Genomic DNA, 20885 nt, shown 5'->3' with positions numbered 1-20885 from the left:
TCTTTTCAACCCTTGGGGACACTCCTCTCTGGAACCACAGAGGGGCTACTTTCTCATTTATAGTGCCAGTGTTTCTAACAAAAGCTCATGCTCAGGGGACAATCAGAAGAAAAGGTGAATTTCAAATGAAGAAGAAATGGAGAAGGAGCCCATTTAGAATGCTGCCTCTCTGGTCCCAGTTACCCAAAGTCCTCAAAGCATCAGGGGAAGACAGAAGGAGAAGAAAAGGCAGGGAATCACGGGGAGGTGATAACTAACACTTAGCAGGCTGTCTATAATAAGCAAATGACATAATAGAAATAAACACAGCTCTGGGGAGAGGTGCTGCCTGAGCTGCCCTAGCAGGCCTGGGGGCTCAAGGGAGTCATGCTGGGCTAGAAACCCGGTTATTTCTAGGGCACCACGCAGAGTCTGACCTGAATCAGAGTCACTGGAAGCAGGGGCCAGAGGAGGCCCAATCAGAGGCTGGAAAACAGTGAGGCTTCAACCAGGTGCCCTTGCTCACTGCCCCCCTCCAGGGTTGGGAAGGGGAAGAAACCACAGAATCCTTCAAAGGATCCAGTGGTCTCCTGAGCCTCCATATTTCAATAGGAAGTAACAAGGTGATCAATAAAAGTCGATAATCCCCTTATCACTTCTCTGCTCACAATTGTTCTTCCTAGAGAGTATGGGTTCAAATTAGCTCCATCACTTATAACCAGTAGGATCAGCTAGGAATTCACCTATTTTGAGCCTGAGGTTCCTAGATATAGAATTGGGAGAAGGTCCGCTTCCCTTGTTTTTTTGGGAAAATCAAACAAAACAACATGCTCCATACATTTTAGTGCCTTTCCCATACTCCTCTCTACCTGAGGATTTACATTCTTAAGTATAAATTCTTTGTCCATATTCCCTGAACACCCAGCAAGAGGACAAGAGGGGAAGTAACTCAGAAGTCTCTTGTCAGTCAACCCAAAAGGGAAGACCACAATCAGATAATCAATGGGAGACCAAAGCAAAGCAGAAAGTTTTGAATTTGGAGTGAAATGTGAAGAACTGCCAAAAGGTAAAAATAAAACAAGAACAGAATTCATCCTGAAAAGAAACTTCACAGAGAACTGGTTGGTTGTCCTGTCATATACGGGGTTGATGTTATGGGGTTACAGGACAGGGGTAAGAACCCATCTCCTCAACAACCAGAGCCCCAGACAGTCAAACCCAGGGTAGTATAAACTATGTGTTCACCAAAATGCATCTTGCCTTTCACTTTTAGGAAAAAAGCAAGATATGATGACAAATTGTCCATTTGAGATTTTTAAAAAATCAATAAAGCAGGACTTGGTGGTGCTGCCTATAATCCCAGTGATTCAGGAGGCTGAGGCAGGAGGATCACAAGTGCAAGACCAGCCTCAGAAACTTAGCAAGGCCGTAAGCAACTTAGCAAGACTCTGTCTCAAATATAAAAACAAAACAAAAAAAAAAGGGCCAGGGATGTGGTTCAGTGGTTAAGCGTCCCTGGGTTCAATCCCTGGTACAAAAAAAAAAAAAAAAACAAAAAAAAAACCACATAATATGTCCCACGATCAGAACATACATTCAAGCCAACTTTCCACTTCCACAGATCTTGTGCAGTGAGAAAGGATGACCATGATGCACAAGACCCTCAAAAACAGATTGTCTTCCACACACACTGAGGTCATAAAAGGCCCCAATGCATTTCAGCAAGATCTCTGGTAGCAAAAATTGAGATCAACTAGCTTTCCATGTAGCAAAAAGAAAAAAAAAAAAATGTTCTAGTTTGTATATGTGGCCCACCTGCCTCCAAGAAAATAATTAACTTATTCACACATGCAGTGTGCCACCAATTATAAGGCATGACCAGACTTAAAGATGTTCATATGAGGGCAGGGGGTATGTGTATCTTGGAAACAATGAAGTAGGATATGTCTGCCAGAGGAAATATTCCGTCCCATGTCTCAAACTCCCACTCTGAGACCTTGCCTTTTATTCCTTGGCAGAGGTACTGTGAATAGGTTATGCACAAGGTACTCTCTGAGCACTGATCTTTAAGAGTGAGCAGACTGGTTAGCTATAATAATCCCAGCATGCTTTGATACAGCACTTTGCAATCTCAAAATGCTTTCATCGATGTTATCTCCTCTGATCTTCCCAATAGCCCTGTTAGGTAAGAAAAGCAAATATTGTTAGCACTAATTTACAGTTAACAAAACAGCCTGGAAAAGGTCAGTCATCCTAAGGTTACAGAGCTAGGAAGTGGCAAATTAGAATTGAAACTGATCTCTCTCTCCTAGGGCTGTGCTGTTTTATGAGACAAAGGCTGAGGTTAGGATAATCCCAGCATTGTCCAAAGAATTCCATGAGTAATGCCTGACTTCTGTATTTTCACGTCTGTCTCCACTCACCACTGATTTTCTAAGAACGCTCTTTTAAGTTGTAGGAGGGGGTTGTGTAATACAGGAGTGGACCTTGCTTTGCCTGTGACTTAGAAGTCCCTGTCCATGACCTACGAAGGAATTATCTCCTCTGTATCCATAGAATATAGTTTAGTATTTTTGTGTGTGTGGTGCTGGGGATCAAATCCAGGACCTGGCGCATGCTAGGCAATGCTCTACCACTGAGCCACACGCACACATGCCCCTAATGTTTTGTTAACTCCTCCTGAAGTCCAGGCAGAAAGACCCATAGATTCCTGAACATTTAGGCAACAAGGACAAAGAGAACTTCATTTACCCCAAGAGGCTGGGAGATGCCTGGAGAGCAAAAACCGAGAGTCAAAAGTGGTCACCCAGTCTAGAAGAGGAACAAGCTGAAGCCCACATGTTAACAGAGAGATATCAGAATTTTATGGAATATTAGGTTCATCTGGAAGTAAGAATAGCCCAGGTATGTGTGTGCATAAAGCAAGAAGTTTCTCTCCCTCTGCCCTCATCTCTTTCCCTCCTCCAGCCACTCCCTCCCAGAGTCCTTTGCTCTTAGCATCAACCGATCCCCTCCTTATTTCTGTGCCATCATCTTCAAACTCTACATCTCTAGTCCCAACCTTCCACACAGGCTCCTGCTCTCCATTAAAAAAGTCCCAGCTGTCCCTATTCCAGCTTCTCCAAATCATGCTTCCTGCTACAGCCCAACTAAAACCACTTCCCATCCCAGGAGAGTTTGGTGCTGAGCTAGCTTTAACGCATGTACTAGCTCCATAATAGGTTTGGAATTCTCTATCTTCCATGGTTAATTCAAGCTTTCATCCTATCAGGAATGACCTTCCCCTACTATCAACTACCAAAATCCAACTTGATCCATCAGTCCAGGTTTACCTATTATTCCGTCTCCTACTCCTTTAAGTAAGTCTTTAAGTCTTTCTGATCCCCCTAGCTAGATATGTATTTGTCCTCCCTCTCTCGGTAAGTGCCACCCTCTTTAGTGGCATATGACTCAGTACCATTAATAACAATTTGACGAATGCCTTCACCCCTCACGAGATCTTTATACGCTCCTTGATGGTATGCCCATGATTTACTCATTTTTACATTTTCTGCAAAGGGTTCTGTGCAGAGGAAGTGCCCAGCAAGTATTTGACCTTCTCCTATCTTCCATATGTCCACTTGAGTCTCCCACCAACAAGTGGAAGCCGAACACAGACCTCCTGGGTTCAGAATCCTGGCTCTTCTATTTATAGGTTTCTGATCTTGGGCAAGTTATTAATTTATGATTGGGTTCTCCCCTTTGTAATAAAGAGGATAATAACTATTTCTTTCACTTGGTTATTGTGGGAACTAAATGAGCTAACATTTATAAAGTGATTAGAACAGTGCCAAGTACACAACAAATCTCACATAAGTATCTGTTAAGTAAATATAATCATTGCCAAACTCATCATTTTCCCCCTTAAAATTACTTTGCCTTAAAACTTCATTTTTGTTAATGGCACTATTATTCCTCCCAGCTTTCCAAGATCAAACCTTGACCTTTTTTCTCCTTTACGATTGTTACCCAGTTCATCACTAAGTCTCACAGATTCTAGAAAGAAAATATATAGTTTACCTGTTCCCCAGTCTCCATGACTTCTAGGACTTTATAGCTACATCCTTAATCTCCAGAACACGTATTCCTCCCAATTCCAGGCCACTCTGAATTGTGTGGACAAAGTATTCACAAACATTCCTCTCTTTGTATCCTATCTCTGCTCTAGTACCAACAATAGCACTCTATCACCTCCAGAGCCAAGTCTAAATTCCTTTGTCTGCCTCTAGAGACCCTCTTTAATCTGGTCCTGCTCTGTTTTCCTAATCTTATCTCCCTGTATCTCTACCCCAACCATATTAACATCCTCATGGTCCTGTACAGACATTTTTCTTAACTCTACCTCGGCTCAAATTGTTCTTTCAGTCTACCAACCTTTCACCTATCTTCCTAAATTCCCCAACCTATTCATTCTTCAAGGCTGACTACCACTCCTAATGCTGTCCTAGACACTTTCCAGCACTAACTGATCTTCCCCCTCTCTACAGTCTATTTTACCTTTGGACATGTACTATGTACCTTTTGCTTTATGTTATTTATTAGTCTGATATTCCTAGCTAGACTATAAACCTCTTAAGATCAAGATACACAACTGCTAGGTCTCCCTAGCATTCTTCAAAGAAAATATCGATCAAGGAGAAAAAAAAAAAAAAAAAAAAAAAGTCTTTTAACCAATATTTGATTTTGAACTTGCCTCTCCCTTCCTTTTGGAGGTAGGAAGTGAATGAGGATGTGATTGCATATCCACCTGGCTGATCCTATATGCTGTGACCACAGATGGTGTGGCAACCCTACCTGAGGGATTTGCTATAGCCAAAAAGCCTGCTCTCTCTGTTGACAAACGCCAACAGTCTCTGTAATCTAGGCTGCCATATGGTTCACCCAGCCCTGCAGCAAAATCAGTTTCTCAGGAATATCTGAGAGATCGAGCAGGCCAATTCTCCTATCTATGGCGTGCAGGGAGGTCACCTTGAGCTGGCCCTACCAAAAACAGGAAGGAATAGAACCTCCAAGGACAAGCCAAAGGCCAACTAGATGCAAAACTGACATCCTCTGAGATACCTGTCAATGACATCTGCACCTTCTCTGGAATCTAGTGACATTGGCCCAACAAGCCCCCTCCGTCAACACTCTTGGAATCCACAGCTGAGCAAGGGCAGAAAGAAGAGGTGCACTGCCTTCACTGTATGGAGAAAGCTCCCCAAAGTCAGAGTTTAATTTCTGTTTTCATAGCATCTGGCCTGGAGGGCTAGTAACAGAGTAAAACAATTTTATCATTGAGCCAGCTGTCCTAATTTAGGAGGGCACTCCCCATTTTTGGATCAACTATTCATCATTTACCCATTCTCACTTCTTTGTGAATTTTGAAGGCAGGAGGAGGTCAGGTCTCCATCATATTCCTAAATTGCCCCAACCCCTCCCACCTAATTATCACAATCACAGACTCGTTGAGGCTGCTCTGGTTTGATACTCAGAATGGAGTACAGGGAAGTCTAGCTTCAGGAAAAAACTCAGCATTCCAGACATCTAGAGTGTCTCTCAGCCCAGGATTTTACTAAGCTTTACATAGAAAAACTATAAACCCATGCAGGCTCTATTTTGACACCATGCCACTAACCTAATTGGCTTAAAACACTCTCTCCACCAGTTCTCACAGCTGAAGAAGAAACCATAATTTGCTGAAAACAGAAGCCCATAGCATGAGTTGAACCTGCACAAGGTCACACAGAAGCAGGGGCTAAGGTTGGACCTAGGGAGGCTGATTTCCAGGAAGGACTCTCATCATTAAAAAATAAAACAATAGCTGACAGAGGCCTGATTAGTCCCCTTTTCTTCATTTAAGGACTCACAGCCCTACCCTACTCCTGGCCACCTAAAGGAAGGTTCTTGTTACTTCTGACTCCCAGATTCAGACTGCAATCTGCCATCTGCTTGCCTCCTGTCACTCTGTCCACACATCTCCTGAGTACCAAGAAGACCCTGGATAGAACATTTTGCTGAATAAGCCTTATCTTGGGCTGATTTTGCTCTTCTTTAAAAAAAAAATCAGGATCGCCCTGTGTTACTCAGGCCGGTTTCAAACTCCTGGGCTCAAGTGATCCTCCTGCTTCAACCTCCTGAGTAGCTCAGACTATAGACACATGCCACCATACCCAGTGGGGTTGATTTTGAATCAGCTCCCTGGGCTGTGCTCTGTGGCTATGGCATATGTAGGTGTCCTACAGAGGCTCATAGAAGAAGTTAGTTCTTCACTCATTTTTCCTTCAGCTTGCCTTTATTGAGTTCCTATTACCATTCATTGAACTTCACTACCATGAAGGTGATAGGGACACCGGATTATACAAAACCACCAAGTCTTCCCATCCCTGAATACAATTTTCAAGATGCTTTCCCATAGAATTTAATAAAACCCAAATACAACCACATTTCAGAGATTTGGTGTTTATTAATATTGTAAACAGCAGAAACAATGATGGTAAACAGCACTTTATAAATTACCCACCCTCTGCCCTGCTCCACCTAAAGTGTCAATCTCAGTTTACCACTCATAGATTTACCAGCATACCACCTACCTAGGACTGCCTTCTTCCAAGAACCAGAGGCTTATTCCCATGGTTAGTTCTAATCCTAGGTAAAATTGTAAGGTGACTCTCTTCAAGTCACCAAGCAGTTGTTAGCCATCTCTCTTAAGTAAGGCACAAATTGATACATGAGGTACATCTTCTGCTATAGCTCCCTCTTGCATTCAAGAAGCCCACAGTGTGGAGGATCATCCACACACTCCCTCCTCCCCAGGATCTCACAGCAGAGCTGTGATCCTCTACCAAGACACAGAAGAGACTGAACGGCTCAGAGTCCTTCTGACTGAAGGAACAGAAAATGTTGTGAGGAGAAGGGCTGAGCCTGGAAAGATGAGGAAGCTGGGAAATGAGTAGGAAAGCCAAGGTACACCAAGCCAAGAAAACAAAATGAGCAAAATACTAAAGAAAAAGAGTGCACAACTTGGGAATTTTGAGCAGTACTTTTTGGCTACAGCAAAGATAAGCATGGAAGAGTGGGCTAAAAGGCTCACAGGCATGTGGGGGCCACACTGGGGAAAGCTTTGTGTATCCTGTGAAGGAGTTTCAGTTTGCTCCACAGACAATGAGAAGCTACTGAAGATTTCTGGGTTGGGGAGAGATATCTTGTTTAGAAAGCAAATGCCACCAGTGATGATAGATGGAAGAGATCAGAGACTCGGAAGGTAGGGAATTCCATCGATGGCTACTATGGCATTTTAGGTGGGATATAGCACTCACCTAGAGCATTGTGAATGGGCTGAAGAGACTGTGCAGTAGTAAAAGCTGTTATGACTTGTTAATGGACTACAAACAGGGGGCAAGGTGAAAAAGAAGTCAGAGGTGACTCTGACGTTTCTAATAGCTTGGGAGACTAGATAGGTGTTGTTATCTGAGATGGGAGTGTCCTAACCAGAATGGGATATGGTAGGAAGACACTGAACTCAGTTTAAGACATTTTGATTTGAACCCTTTGTTAAGACCTCAGAAAGATCAAAGGCAACACCTCAAAGGATCTTGAGACGACAAAAGGCCCTCCATGGATCTTAAGGACATGCCTCACAGATTCTTTCCATTAAAGAACAAGGTTTCACTAATCTTAAGAGTATTGCCCCACAGTGGCCTCACAGGGTGCTTAATGTAGGGAAGAGTTTACCTTGGTAAGATTTGTGAGTGTAGTTTTTGTCTAATGTAGTGAACCCCAATAAGAGTCACTGGAAAGCCACACATCTTAAGAAATAATTGTACTAGCAGGAACAGCCCCAATGTGGACTAAAAGGGGTATCTATAAAAGGAAGCAGGCTGAGGAAATTACTTAGTGGCAAACAGGCTGAATTTGGTGGAAAAAGAAGGCTAATCCAGAGGGCAGAATCAGGATCCCACAGGGTAGAATCAAGAACCCTGAAGAACCTTCGAGGTCCCTCCTCACATGCCATGCTGGATTTTGGAACTGCTATGGACTAGTGGCTGAGGCTTCCCCGCTTTCTAAATGGTTTGATAATTTCAGCCATTATGTTATTTAGGGAAGCTGGGCAAAGAGTAGTTGGGAGTGCTATGCCATTTTCACACCTTTCTTATAATTCTGAAATTATTTCAAAATTTAAAATAAAGTCATTTTAAAATACAAGCATTACTTTTTTTTTTTTTTTTTAAGTACCAGGAATTGAACTCAGGGGCACTCAACCACTAATCCACATCCCCAGCCCTTTTTTGTATTTTATTTAGAGGCAGGGTCTCACTGAGTTGCTTAGCACCTTGCTAAGTTGCTAAGGCTGGCTTTAAACTCTACATCCTCCTGCCTCAACCTCCTGAGCTACTGGAATTACAAGCATGCACCACCATGCCCAGCACCATTTTTTTTTTTTTAAAGAACCATTTATAGCAGTTATCCTACATCTATCCCAGCACTATATTTGGGGTGGAGGGTAGACAACCTGTCCCTTTAGTTCATGGTCTTTGGATCAAGAGGAACAGTACTGCAGTGGCTGTACTCAAGGAACCATATTGGAGGAGCCCCATCTGCACCTAGACCTTACTTACATGGCAAGGCCTGGCCCTGTGCCTGAGCCTGAACCTGATGTCATAACAAATGAGCCTATTTGGGGAGAGGGAGATCTTGGGTGGGGATGAAGACATTCTTCAGGAGTGAGGAAATTAAGTAATTTGTGCCAGAGTGTAATGCCCACATTCTTTGACACTCCTTCCATCTTGAAGCAGAGTGTATATTCTCTCCTCTTGAATCTGGACAGCACTGAGTAACTCTCTTCTAAAAAACTGAATATTGTAGGAATAATGCCGTGACTTCTGAGGCTAGATCATAAAAGACAATGCAGCCCTCTCCTGGCCTTCTCCTGGGATGCTTCCTCTTGCAGTGAGGAAACTCAGCCCCAGTTAAGCTCCCAGATGAAAACCAGCCAGCAGCATCTACTAGACAAGTCAGTAAAGAAACTTTGAAATGGCCTAGTCTCAGCTCCTGTCTGACTGTCCAACCACCATCTATCTGACTAAAACTACCTGAGGTACTAAACCTGCTAGCTGAACCCTTCAAACACCAGAACTATGAAATATTATAACACATAACTGGTGCTGGTTGAAGCCCACTACATTTTGGAGTGTTTTGTTACGCAGCAATAGATAACCAAAATAATCTGCCACAGGCAGTTGGAAACTTGAAGTCAACAAAATCAAGGGACTTTTCTCAAGTTCAAATAGCTAGCAGAGAACAGAGACAGGGTCTGGATGCTATCAATCTGCATTCAAAGTCATTCTCTTTCAGTCAATGACTGGTATGACAGTAAGAGTGACTGAAACTAACCTGCATGGAAAGTTTGCTACAAGCAAGTGTGGTCTTACATGGAGTATCACCAAATCCTAAACCTTATCACAATGCTATGAGGTAAGTATTGTTATTAGCCCTGTTTTAGAATTGGGAACCTGAGGTACAGAGGTTAATTTGCCTGAGGTGATAGAGCTTGTCAGTCACAGAGTCACATACACTCACTTAATTGAAAAGTTGCCTCCAGAACATGCAGTCATACCCACTATGCTAATATCCAGCAGAATGAAACCTTCAAAAAAGATCACACTGTTATCCCAGTGGCTCGGGAGGCTGAGGCAGGAGGATTGAGAGTCTAAAGCTTGCCTCAGCAAAAGCAAGATGCTAAGCAACTCAGTGAGACCATGTCTCTAAATAAAATACAAAAAATAGGGCTGGGGATGTGGTTCAGTGGTTGAGTGCCCCTGAATTCAATCCCTGTTATTAAAAAAAAAAAAAAAAAAAAAAACACATAAATTAAAAAAGGAACCAAAGACTGCCCCTTAGGAACTGTGCCTTTTACAAGGTGGTCAAAGGAAGAAATGCTCATGATGGAATGATCTGAGAAGGCGGGGACAGGAAAAAGAAGCATGTGAAGGGCACATGAGAAAAACCAAATACTACATTCCCCTTACTGGCAGGATCAGCAAACTACCTTCAATCTTCCAGCATGTCCAGGCCAATGGCAAAGCCAGCAACAAGGCTCCTCCCCCAAACTCAGAATTGTTGGTAACAAACTCTTTCAAAAAAAGTAATCTTTGAACCACAGAATGGAGAGTTATGTCTGCTGGATTATCCTCCAAGTCCTGTGAAGAGAGCGATACTATTCCCCTTTTCTATTCTTCCTCCTACAATGACAACACTCGCCTCTACTCTGCAATGATTATGCTATTATCTAGCTTCAGAGAAGAGAAAAGTAAACTTTTATACCTACTCTAAATACAGTTCGTGACCTTGGGCCAATGAAGATCACTGAACCCACTAGAACTCTTTGCCAGCTTGATGTTTTCTATAGACACAGCTCCCCAGTAAGCACTAACGTCCTAAGTTATCCCTTCACAGAATTATCTGAAATCAATGCTTTAACTTTTTCTTCTGTACATCAAGCTCTGGGCATAAGGCAGACCATTTGCGCCACCACCCAGAAGCAGCACAGAGCCTTCACTGTGTGGGGATGAAGACAGAAGCAGGGGTAAAGCTGGCCAAGTGAAAACAGTACTCCCAGGGACACTGGTCTCAGCCCCAGCTCCCATTTGCCCTTTTAGCTAAGCACATACTACGCACAGCGGAAACCTACTCAGATAATTTACATAGTGAGAAACAAGATAGCAAGCTCCCCTCAGTCGGGGGCCACCCATGTGCCTCCTCCAAACTACAGATTCCATTCTTTACCAGTAGCAAGGGCCTTCTCTCAGAGGTGGCCATGCCTTGCTCTGCCCAGAGGGTAACTCCTGGTTCCACATCTTAGAGTCTTAGTATTGCCCTGAACCACCTGAGTTTTGAGTCATGGAGGTGCCATCTGGGAGAAATCACTGTCAGTAGTTGGCCAGGACAACATCATGTTACCAAGAGACCCAGGAAATGTCATTATTCTTCTTGTAGAAGGCAGTCCTAAGAAATGACACCTGGAAGAATGGGAGAAGCCTTAGCAGAAAACCTCGCATTTCATCCAAAAGAACCCAACCTGAGGGCTGGGGTCGTGGCTCAGTGGTAGAGCACTCAGGGGACTGCTGAAGGCTGCTGCAGTTGTGAGAAGAGTGAGTCCTGAGCAGCAAGGTGGGGAGTACGATGGGGCACTGAGGGAGAGGTGGAGCCTCAGGTAAGGGAGTCCCAGAAGCAAAACCCATGTGAAAAGTGTAGGGAAAAGAAACCAGCTGTGAGTGAGCAGTGTCCTTTGAAAGAAACTCTCCACTTCCAGGCCTTGGTTTCACTCTTTGACAAATGGATCATGTCACGGTCTGAGACTCCTTTCTTTCCTTTTTTTTTAAATTTTTCCTTTCATTGTTCCCCCCACCCCCAAATCAAATCAACCAGCCACAATGCTGGGAAGTTTGCATTGGATGCAACCCTGCTGTTTCCTCTCACCTAGAGATGATTCCAATACCACCCAACAGATCAGCTACTTAATCCACCTGTTCCATCCTGACAGTAAATAAGCCATCCTCTCTAGAGTCATGCTGAGCTATCCAGAAGAGAATCATCCATTAGGCAGTGCTCAGGAAGTGCATTACTGGTCTAAGCAAGTGTGTGAGGATTATGCTTGTGGCTTGTGGCCACAGCACCAGAAGGGACTCGAACTCCCAGAGACCGAGTGTCAGAGCCTCCTATAAGGTCATGACTGGTGGTGCTCAGGACTGGGAACTAGAAGAGAGCTCCCTCCAGAAGTCTGCATTACACTCCTTCACCCAGTACTTCATCAAGCAGACAGGGAGAAAATGCTTCATTTCAAGGAAATGGTGATAGAATGAACATGCCAAAGGAGGGACAATTGTGTTAGCAATAACTAAATGGAAAAGGAAATTGAATGAATAATACCATTTACAATATCATCAAAAAAAAAACCATTGAACACTTAGGGATACATTTCAAATACTACTTATATAATTAAGAAAAAACTCATGAGCCTAGCCTAGCATTCAAGTCTGGTGAAAATCACCCTAATCTACCTCTCCAGGCACCTCACCCATTTCTCCCTTTCCTTCTTGTTATTTTGTCCACAAACATGCCCCTGTACTACTGAGAATTCTGCTTTCTCTGTGCAAAATTAACTTAATAAGTTGATTTATCTCTCTTTATCCCCAAACTAACTCACCTTATCTATCTCTGACTATAGGAATTCATTTCAAATTACTTCTCCAAGAAACTTTCTTTAATCGTCTAACCAGATATGACCTTTCTTTCCTTTATGACTCTTCTCCTTTTATAGTATTTACCATATTCTACATTGAATTACTGTCTAATCTTTGTACTTCTAAATTGTAGACTCATTGATGACAGGAACTATGTCTGATGTAACTCCCCTAAAGTACTTTTTTTTTTTTCTTTTTAAATTTTTTGGTACCAAGACTTGAACCCAGGGGTCTTTAACCACAGAGCAATATCCCCAGCCCCCCTTTTTATATTTTATTTAGAGACAGGGTCTAGCTAAGTTTGTTGGGGCCTTGCTAAGTTGCTGAGGCTGGCTTTGAACTCACGATCCTCCTGCCTCAGACTCCCAAACTGCTGGGATTACAGGCATGCGCCACTGCACCCAGCCATATTTTTTTTTACACAAAACATATATTCAATATTTATTGAAGCGAATATCTAAAACATGAAATTAAGAGAAAACTTTTTAAATAATAGAAACTTGGGATATCAAATTATATCGCTGTCACAATAGAATTAATGATATCCTGACTTTTGCATAGGCTGAACCAGCTATTTAGCCATGTGGTAACCACAACCTGCCTTTCATTCAATTCTGGGGAATATAGTTCATCTTGGTTTCTGTTAATTGGCCAATATTAAAATCAAGGCCAAATAAAGTACTCCAGCCTAATGGACAAAGATAGATTCTCAGTCTTTATAAAACAGTTCAGGGAAAGAAGGGGTAGGGGAGCCAATGTCCTCAGCACAGGCAGGGAATCTGTAGACTGATAAAGAAAACCATACGGGATTCTGTTTCTGGAGAGAGAATAAATAGTAATCTGACCATCACATCTTGGGAGGGGTCTGTGTTGCTAGTAGATACAGAAACCCTGTAAGATTCCTGTGCCTTGGCCACTCTAGAAACATCTAGGAGGGGAAATGAATCGTTAACCACCTCCTACCCACCTTCAGGAAGCTGGCAGCACAATCAGGTCTTGAGCAGAGGCAGGCTCTAAAGACTCTAGGCCTCTGTCCCAGAGAAGGTCCCTAGAGAAGCTATTTGGCTCTCACTGAATGTACAAGTGGGAAGGGAATATGTGCATAGGCCGGAGCTCATGTGGCACACTCCCCCTGCAGAACTTGTCAGAGAAAGAAGGCACCTTAACTTAACCTCGTTTCATAATTATCAAAAACATCACACGCGATTAGCAGCAACTAATCTCAATCAGTGTGAACCTGTCTTTTGATACCACATTGGCAAAAACCTGCCGGCCCTTTGCCTGGGTACAGCATGTCTTCTCCATGTTATCCTAATGCTTTTTAATCCTCCCTCATGTTTGCTTAAGTTCTCACAGCCTTGCATGGCTCTCTAGCTCAGCACGATTCATCCGTGTGTACTGTTATTATTAAAGGGTCCCATTTCACAAAAGATGGTCATTTTTCAAACTTGTCATAATTTAGCATTTCTCTGGTCAATTCATCTACTTTTCCCAGTTTTCTAAAATTCCCTCTGTCAACCCCTGAAATTCAAAAACTAGAATTATTTTTATGTACAATTCTAAAAAGTAAGAGGTAAAGTGGTTAAAAAATACCTCTTAATTCACTAGAAACAAGACAAAAATCTTCATCCTACATACGTGCATTTATACTCAGGTGGTGATGGGGACAGATTTCTTTTACCTTTAGTGCAAATTATACTAACAACACTTCAGACTTTGAAAAAAAGACTCAAGAACAAGTTGTTAAAGACCGCACAGAGGAAACTTCACTGATATTGACATCACCATTCCTTTCCCAAATCAATATTCAGAATTACTAAATGCCACAAAGCCAACAGGATTTAGGGGGTTAAGACTTCCTGCTGTTTAGATATTTGCACATTTACTTTTTTCCTACTTATCCAAATGGCAATTCCCTGATCCTCTGAAATTTAAACACTACATTCAAGTCAGTTGCCTTAAATATACTTCAGAACAGTTTCAGATAGCTAACTCCCCCTGGACACTCTTACCATCTGCATATAAATATGGTCAAAATCAAACTCTTCATCAATAACTGGGGTCTTTGGCTTCTGGATAAAAATCTGAGCAGTTGTGCCCTGTGGAATTTTCTCTTTCCATCTAAGGAATACCCTGACTTCCACATGGATGCTACTGTGAGATTACCAAGAGCATTACTCAGTGGGAACTGCTGAATGGACAAAGTTACAGCCCTAAATCTCAGTGACAAACCTTTGGTTCTGTCCTTTGATCATCTTCCTGATGGCAAAGTATCTGAAAAATAAGTTGGTATTTTCATTCCTAATCCAAAGATTATACTTATGAAGTAGGGTACTAATTAAGAGGAAAAGAGCATCCTTTGACTAGATAATTCAAGGTGGAAAAGAAGTCAGTTATAATTGGAGCCTAATAGTTGAAAATTCGGGTTAGGTCAAAATATATGTATAAAACCTGGGAAGAATTCACCATAAAATCAGTTTAATGGCAAAATTAACATTATACATTATATGTCAGAATGAAAGACTACATTGAAAAATGTTTTTAGATAAATACACGTTTTAAATAAATAAATGTTTCAAAAATAAGTTATTTTACAATTGCCTTAGAGCTGGGTAGATAAGGAAAGGGGTGAGGGAAACCTTTCATCATATATTCTTATGTACTTTATGAATTTTGAGCCATGTTACCAAACATGTAAAAACATTTTTATTAAAAAAATAAACTAACAGGGCCTGGGGTTAGCTCAGCAGCAGAGTGCTTGCCTAGCATGTGTGAGGTACTGGGTTGGATCCTCAGCACCACATGAAAATAAATAAATAAAATAAAGGTATTGTGTCCATCTACAACTAGAAAAAAAAGAGATAAACTAACAGTTATTAGGAAATAAAATTAAAATATCCTAGATAACAGAGGACAGTAAGGAGGAAGCACACTTGCTTTGATTAGAGGCCATGATGAAGTTAGTCCCCTACACTCTTAATACACCATCTTCCCTAGATCCCAATTAGGTGGTTAATTCAAACTAATAGTTGTTTTATTTTTGTTTAAATTTGGGGGTAGAGGCGTGGTTATCTGTTCCCCTGTCCCCAATTAAATAGATCTTCTCCAGCAAGACCTTTATTCCTTACTGCTCAAATCCCATTAACACTAATCAGCACAATGATTAAGCATCTTGTGGTTAAGTACTCTAGTTGATAGGACTCCTCTGGGGGGGAGAAAAGGTTCCCATAGCGACAGGTAAAGGCTATCATCAAACTCAGCTTTTCAGCCCAGGACTTGGTGTCAGAGATCAGGGAGTTAAGATTGTCCTAGTACGAATCTAGAGGCTTTCTTTTTTAATGTCTCTTGACTTCATCCATTCAAAGAGCACTCAGGGAAAGTCCTAAAGCAAGGCACAGTACCAAACTGGGAGGGATGGGCAGGAGAGCCAGGACAAAGAAGCCCTTAAAAACATAGGACATTGTTCCTGCCCCCAAAATTGCATTTTGCAGAGGAAAGCAACCATGACAAGAAATGATGACATTAGGATGGCCATTCAACCCCTCAATCTATAACCAAGACTTGTCCTCACCACTAGGACTGGTCAGTTTCTAATCTAGTTTCACTTTCCCATCTTCAAGCTGCAGCACAGCTGGGTTTCCAGCTGGCTGGGGAAGAAAAGATTCTTTAAATAAACAGCATTTTAAAAATATGCAGTTGCTTTTGCTATACTGAATTTTGTGAACCACCTTGCTGTAATATAAATTCTGGGTGCCAAATTAATTTAAAACTATCCTAAAAGGTTGGGAATTGTAGTTCAGTGGTGAGTGTTTGACTAGCATGTATAAGGTCCTGAGTTCAATCCCTAGTACTACAAAATAATAATAATAATAATAATAATACAAATAAAACTATTCTAAAGCACGTAAAGTCTCCAAGGAATATACCTTATTCATATTTAACAAGAAAATACACTCTACATTGGAAAATAGCAAATGAGAAAGTCCCTATGGAAGAAATCGTCTTTTTTTTTCTTTATTGCTAACTACTGCATTTACTCAATAAGGAAAGAGCTTAAAAACATGTTTATAAGAAAGCAACAAGATGGGGTATAATTATACCAAAATATATGCGACCATCTTTGAAAATACAGGCTTATTTGCAGAACCAGATGCTTTTATAGTATGGCTGAGAGTTGCTAATCCCTGCAAGGCCATCCAACTCCTTTTCCTCTCCTTTTCACTGAAGGCACAGAAAACACCTTCATCTATGCAATCTTCTAGAAATGCTCAACTCTTTACCACCAGAGGTAGTATTTTTGGATAAATGATACACATTAGAGCTGTAAAAATGCCCCTCTGCATAGCAATGATATTTGCTGTTTGACAATATATTGTCAATCCAGCAAGACCCCCACCTACCATTGTCCACCTTAGATCACAGACTTCAAGTCAACATTTCACAGTTGAAATTAGCCACACAGGAGGACCATTTAAAAGATGTGCAACGGGACCCCTGCATTGATGCTACTGAGGCATGTGCCAACTTTTTAAGCACAAACACCTTTTGGAATCCAGACACACTCAGAGCAGGAAATGGCTAAACAAAGTAACAATTCAACCTCAGTTGCTCAATATAACGGCCACAATGACAGTTTCCAAGTGCCAGTTTCCCTATTTTGCAATGGGTGAATCTGCTCCAAGGAGAAAATGTTCCCAGTGACCCTGTGGCCCAGAGGGTTTTCTTTAGAATAGAAAACAGAAAATGAATTTGTTAGCTACTTCCTGCTGAGTATAAGGAAGGTGTTGTGGTTAGATGGGATGCGTTTGTTTCCTTATTTAATATACCATTACAGTACCTGTTTTCTTTAACCACAGAGTATAAAATAAGAAAATGTAGTTGATATTCTTCTGTCATCACCAATTCCACAAGTCTCCTCTCACAAATATGCCCTTTACTTTCTAATCCCCTTACGTAAAACTCCCCAAGCTGACTCTCTATTCACTCTGAATTCAAAGCAAATTTTTTTGCATTCTAAAACATTACTGCCACACACATGCCTGCTCCTCGATAATTTATGATGTGTGAGGGCCTTCCCTTTACCAGTGATTGCAATCCTAAATTTATCTTTCTGAGAACTATACTACACATGCTATTTTAACTATATGAGATGGCCATGACCTAAAAGCAGACTATTATTTCTGACCCCCATCTCTTTCATGATCTCTGCATTCAATGGTTAAACTATTAAATGCTCACTAAAACCAACAAGGAATAACTGATAAGGCATATGTGCTGGGAGGAGAAAGGAAGAGAAGAGGAACAAGGGGACAGAGAAGCCCATCACTCTATGGGGGTATCTGACAATGACTATCAGATCCTCAGTGGCCAGGACTAGGGATCATGTGAAGATGTGCAATGTGCCTATCAGGAATAATTCACCAAAAGCCCAAAACAGAAGCTGTCCTTGGACAAGGTTCACTGAATGCTTTTACTATCTATTTCCCACTGCACAATACAGTCCCAAAGTTCTCCAAGGGATCTCAGACAAAATACTTAATAGAATAAAAAATTAGAAATTCTTAACTGTTCTCAACTTGTCATCATAAAATATTTCAGAGCATAAAACCACATTAAAAAAGCAGTCAACAATATTCCTTAGAACAATGTCAGAACCATAAACTTCTGTTATCCCTGAAGTTTTTTCTCTCCTTATTATGACACTGCCAAGATTCTTCTCATTAAAGTGATCGAAGTTTAACATAGTGCCTAGATATACTCCCACAAAGAAACTCTAAAATTTGCCTCTTGAAGGAGCAGGGAGGGAAGCTTCCAAAAGTCAAAGGCATTAATCTGGAAAGAAGAGGGCAGCAAAACTTCCAAGGAGCTATTACACATACTTTGCTACTCAAGCTATCTACACTAACCAGATTCAATTGGTAAACTGGTAAACATACCAACTTTTATAAGAATCCAGGTCATCTATGGAAATTCAGTGATTTTAAGTTCAAATTCATACCAAATGCCACAAATTCAGCCTTAGAACAAAATGAAACCCCAAAATGAATAAGCACAGGACAGGCTAACAGAATACTCCGGTGAGGGGGCAATTCAGTTTAAATATCTTACTGAGAAGTAAGTACTGGATTCAGGGACAAAAAGAAAAAAGCACAAGGCCCTGGGTTCAATCTCCAGCACCAAGGGGAAAAAAAAGAAAGAAAGAAAGAGAAAAAGATCTTAAACTGATATTTCTTTGACTTCCTGGCTGCACGGGATCTCCAGATCCAGTGATTTGTTTCTAATCACCTGCATTCTTGTGCAGCACCCAACATCATGAAGATAAGAGATGCAGTGGATACATCCGGCCAGGAAGATGTCAAAGCTGAACTTACAGCATTCAGCAGAAGTAAGTTACTCTATTTCATCATCATCATCATCCAAAGCTCTAGTAAGATCCTTCAGAAACCGCTAAAAGAGGTGTCTGTTAGCGGTCCTGGAGGTTTGCTGTGCTACCCGCTTGGTAAAGACAGGCGATCACCATGGAGGGGGAGAAAAAGAAGCCACATGGAGGACGGAAAACAGTAGCAGAAAAAGTCCAACTCTGCCTGCGCCAGCGGTATGGATGGCAGAGCAGTGAGCCCCGGAGAGGAAGGAGGGGGCGGGGGCGATCATTCCCTAGGAGAACTTGTGAGGGGAGGCCTTCACAGCCTGGGAGTCTGCCCAGTCGCTCCTGCAGACCCTGCCAGCCTGGGCAAGGCAGGCCCTTGGGAGCAGAGCGGGCAAGGCCTCCGAGGGTCACTCCTGACTCACTGAGCCTCAGGCCAGCACCGCCCGGACCTCTCGGTGTTTCTCCTTCCGCTACTGGGCTATGATGGCAGCTTTCCAGCCCCACATGCCATATATCAGCCGCAGATCCTTGCTGGCACAGGCCGGAGACTCCCCCCGCCCCCCGACCCTGGCACACCTTGAGCCTGATCCTCCTTCTCCTCAACCTCAACCCCCTCACCCACCCGTGCCAGGCGCCCTGCCCAGGGGTGGCCCCACCCCCCCAGCGGCCGGACGCTGCCAGGCCTGGGCACCTGCAGCACCTCCCCGCCCCACCCCCATTCTCTATCACCTCTCCCCTCCCCCCTTTCTCCAGCAGAGGGAGGGGGCAACTCACCGCAGTCAGTGCACAAGATCTTGCCCACCTCTTTCTTGAGGTTTTTGCTGTTGGTGTCTAGTGGGGCAAAGGCCGTCTTAAAGACTAAGGGCTGTTCCGTGGGCTCCAGGAAAAAGATGTAGCGCTGGTTCCTTTCGAGAGGCGCACAGGAGCCCACGCTGATCACCTGCTCGCGCTGCAGCCCCCCACTCCGGAGCGGCCACTTGTCCAGCACCTTCACCAGCGCTACCCGACCCGTGGCGGGCGGCTCGCGGGTGCTGTTGGAGCTGGAGCCGCCGGCCGGAGCCAGTCCCTGTACCTTGCCCTCCACCACTACGGGTGCCTTGTACGCCTGGTCCTGCACCGACTTGAGGCTGGGCGAGTAGCAGGCGAGCGACACACCGAAGAGCAGCATGGAGAAGCCGGGGGCCGGGTCGCGCCTCATGCCGCCGGCGGCTGCGACTCGCGAGCGGGCGGTGGCTCTCTGGGCTGCGGGGCTGCGGGGCTGCGGCTGTTGCTGCGGCCGCGGCTCTGGGGGCGCAGCGGGACGGAAGATGCTGCTGCTGCGGCGGCGGCGGCGGCTGCTGCGGCTGCTGCTGCTGTCGCTCTCGCTGCTGCTGCTGCTCCTCTCGCTGCTGCTGCTGCTGCTGCTGCTGCTGCTGCTGCTGCTGCTGCTGTTGTCGCTGTAGCTGCTGCACCGAGCCTTCTCCAGTGGCGGCGGCGGCAGCGCTGAGCAGCAAACCTGCCGCATCTGGCCAGGCCATTTGGGGGGCTCCGCCGCTCAGCCGCCGCCGCCTTGGGAGGGGAAACAGAGCCCACTGGAAAACCGGAAACAGCGTAACGTTAGCGCCCCGTAGCCCTCCACCCGCAGCCCGGGGAGGTGGCCCAGCTAGGGCAGGGGGCAGGCGGCAAGCGGGCCGCGATGCGCAGCGAGGCGCAGCGCAGCGCTCCCTCCCTGCGCGCCAGGACTTGGAGGAGGATGCGGAGGATGGGACGCCCGCCCACTTGCTCTCTCGCGCCCCCTCTACCCCCGGACTGAGTGGGGAGCGCGGCTTCTGCAGGGGAAGCTTGGGACTGCACTGCTTCAGTGCCCGCCTTCAACCCGCAGGGGCGCGGGAGGAATCGTGCCACCCTTTGCTCTTGGGATTTATCGGCATGACAGTGGGGGTGATGCGTGAAGAGAGGGTGGAAAAGAGATAGCGGCTTCTGACAGCATCCTTTGAACGTGGGAGTGGGACACAGGAAATGCCCCTGCCTTTGACCGTCAGCTATAAGAACCAGGGAGGTTACCAGTCAGGATGGTGCGCTCCGGCCTCTAACCTCCTGAGCTATCCCCTTCCCTGGGGGGACCCTGGAAGCTGGCCCCTAAACAAGCCCACGTGCTCGGCCCTGCCACCGCCTGGTGAGCGCTGGATATTCGAGTTGAGGCGGGGAAGGATCCCAGCCCATGATTTTGTTAAGAATTGAGGCTGCAAGGACGCTTAATCAGAGGTGGCAGTTGGAAAAGGGTACAGTCCCCAAAACTC

The 20885-nt window shown here is 44.0% G+C and overlaps 1 protein-coding gene across 1 annotated transcript in view; it reads right to left on the bottom strand.

Moving 5' to 3' along the window:
• NRG2 (neuregulin 2) overlaps positions 1-20416 on the bottom strand; it is a 188642-nt gene extending 168226 nt beyond the window's left edge. The window contains 1 exon segment of the mRNA XM_079144016.1: positions 19381-20416. Within this exon segment, the coding sequence (XP_079000142.1) occupies positions 19381-20110 (730 nt within the window). The 5' untranslated portion in view covers positions 20111-20416.
• Positions 20417-20885: the final 469 nt, after the last annotated feature.

The sequence above is a fragment of the Sciurus vulgaris genome (assembly GCF_902686455.1).
Source record: "Sciurus vulgaris genome assembly, chromosome: 6".
NCBI lineage: Eukaryota > Metazoa > Chordata > Mammalia > Rodentia > Sciuridae > Sciurus > Sciurus vulgaris.
Note: the sequence above shows the minus strand (reverse complement) of the source record. Positions and strands in the feature narration are given on the sequence as shown.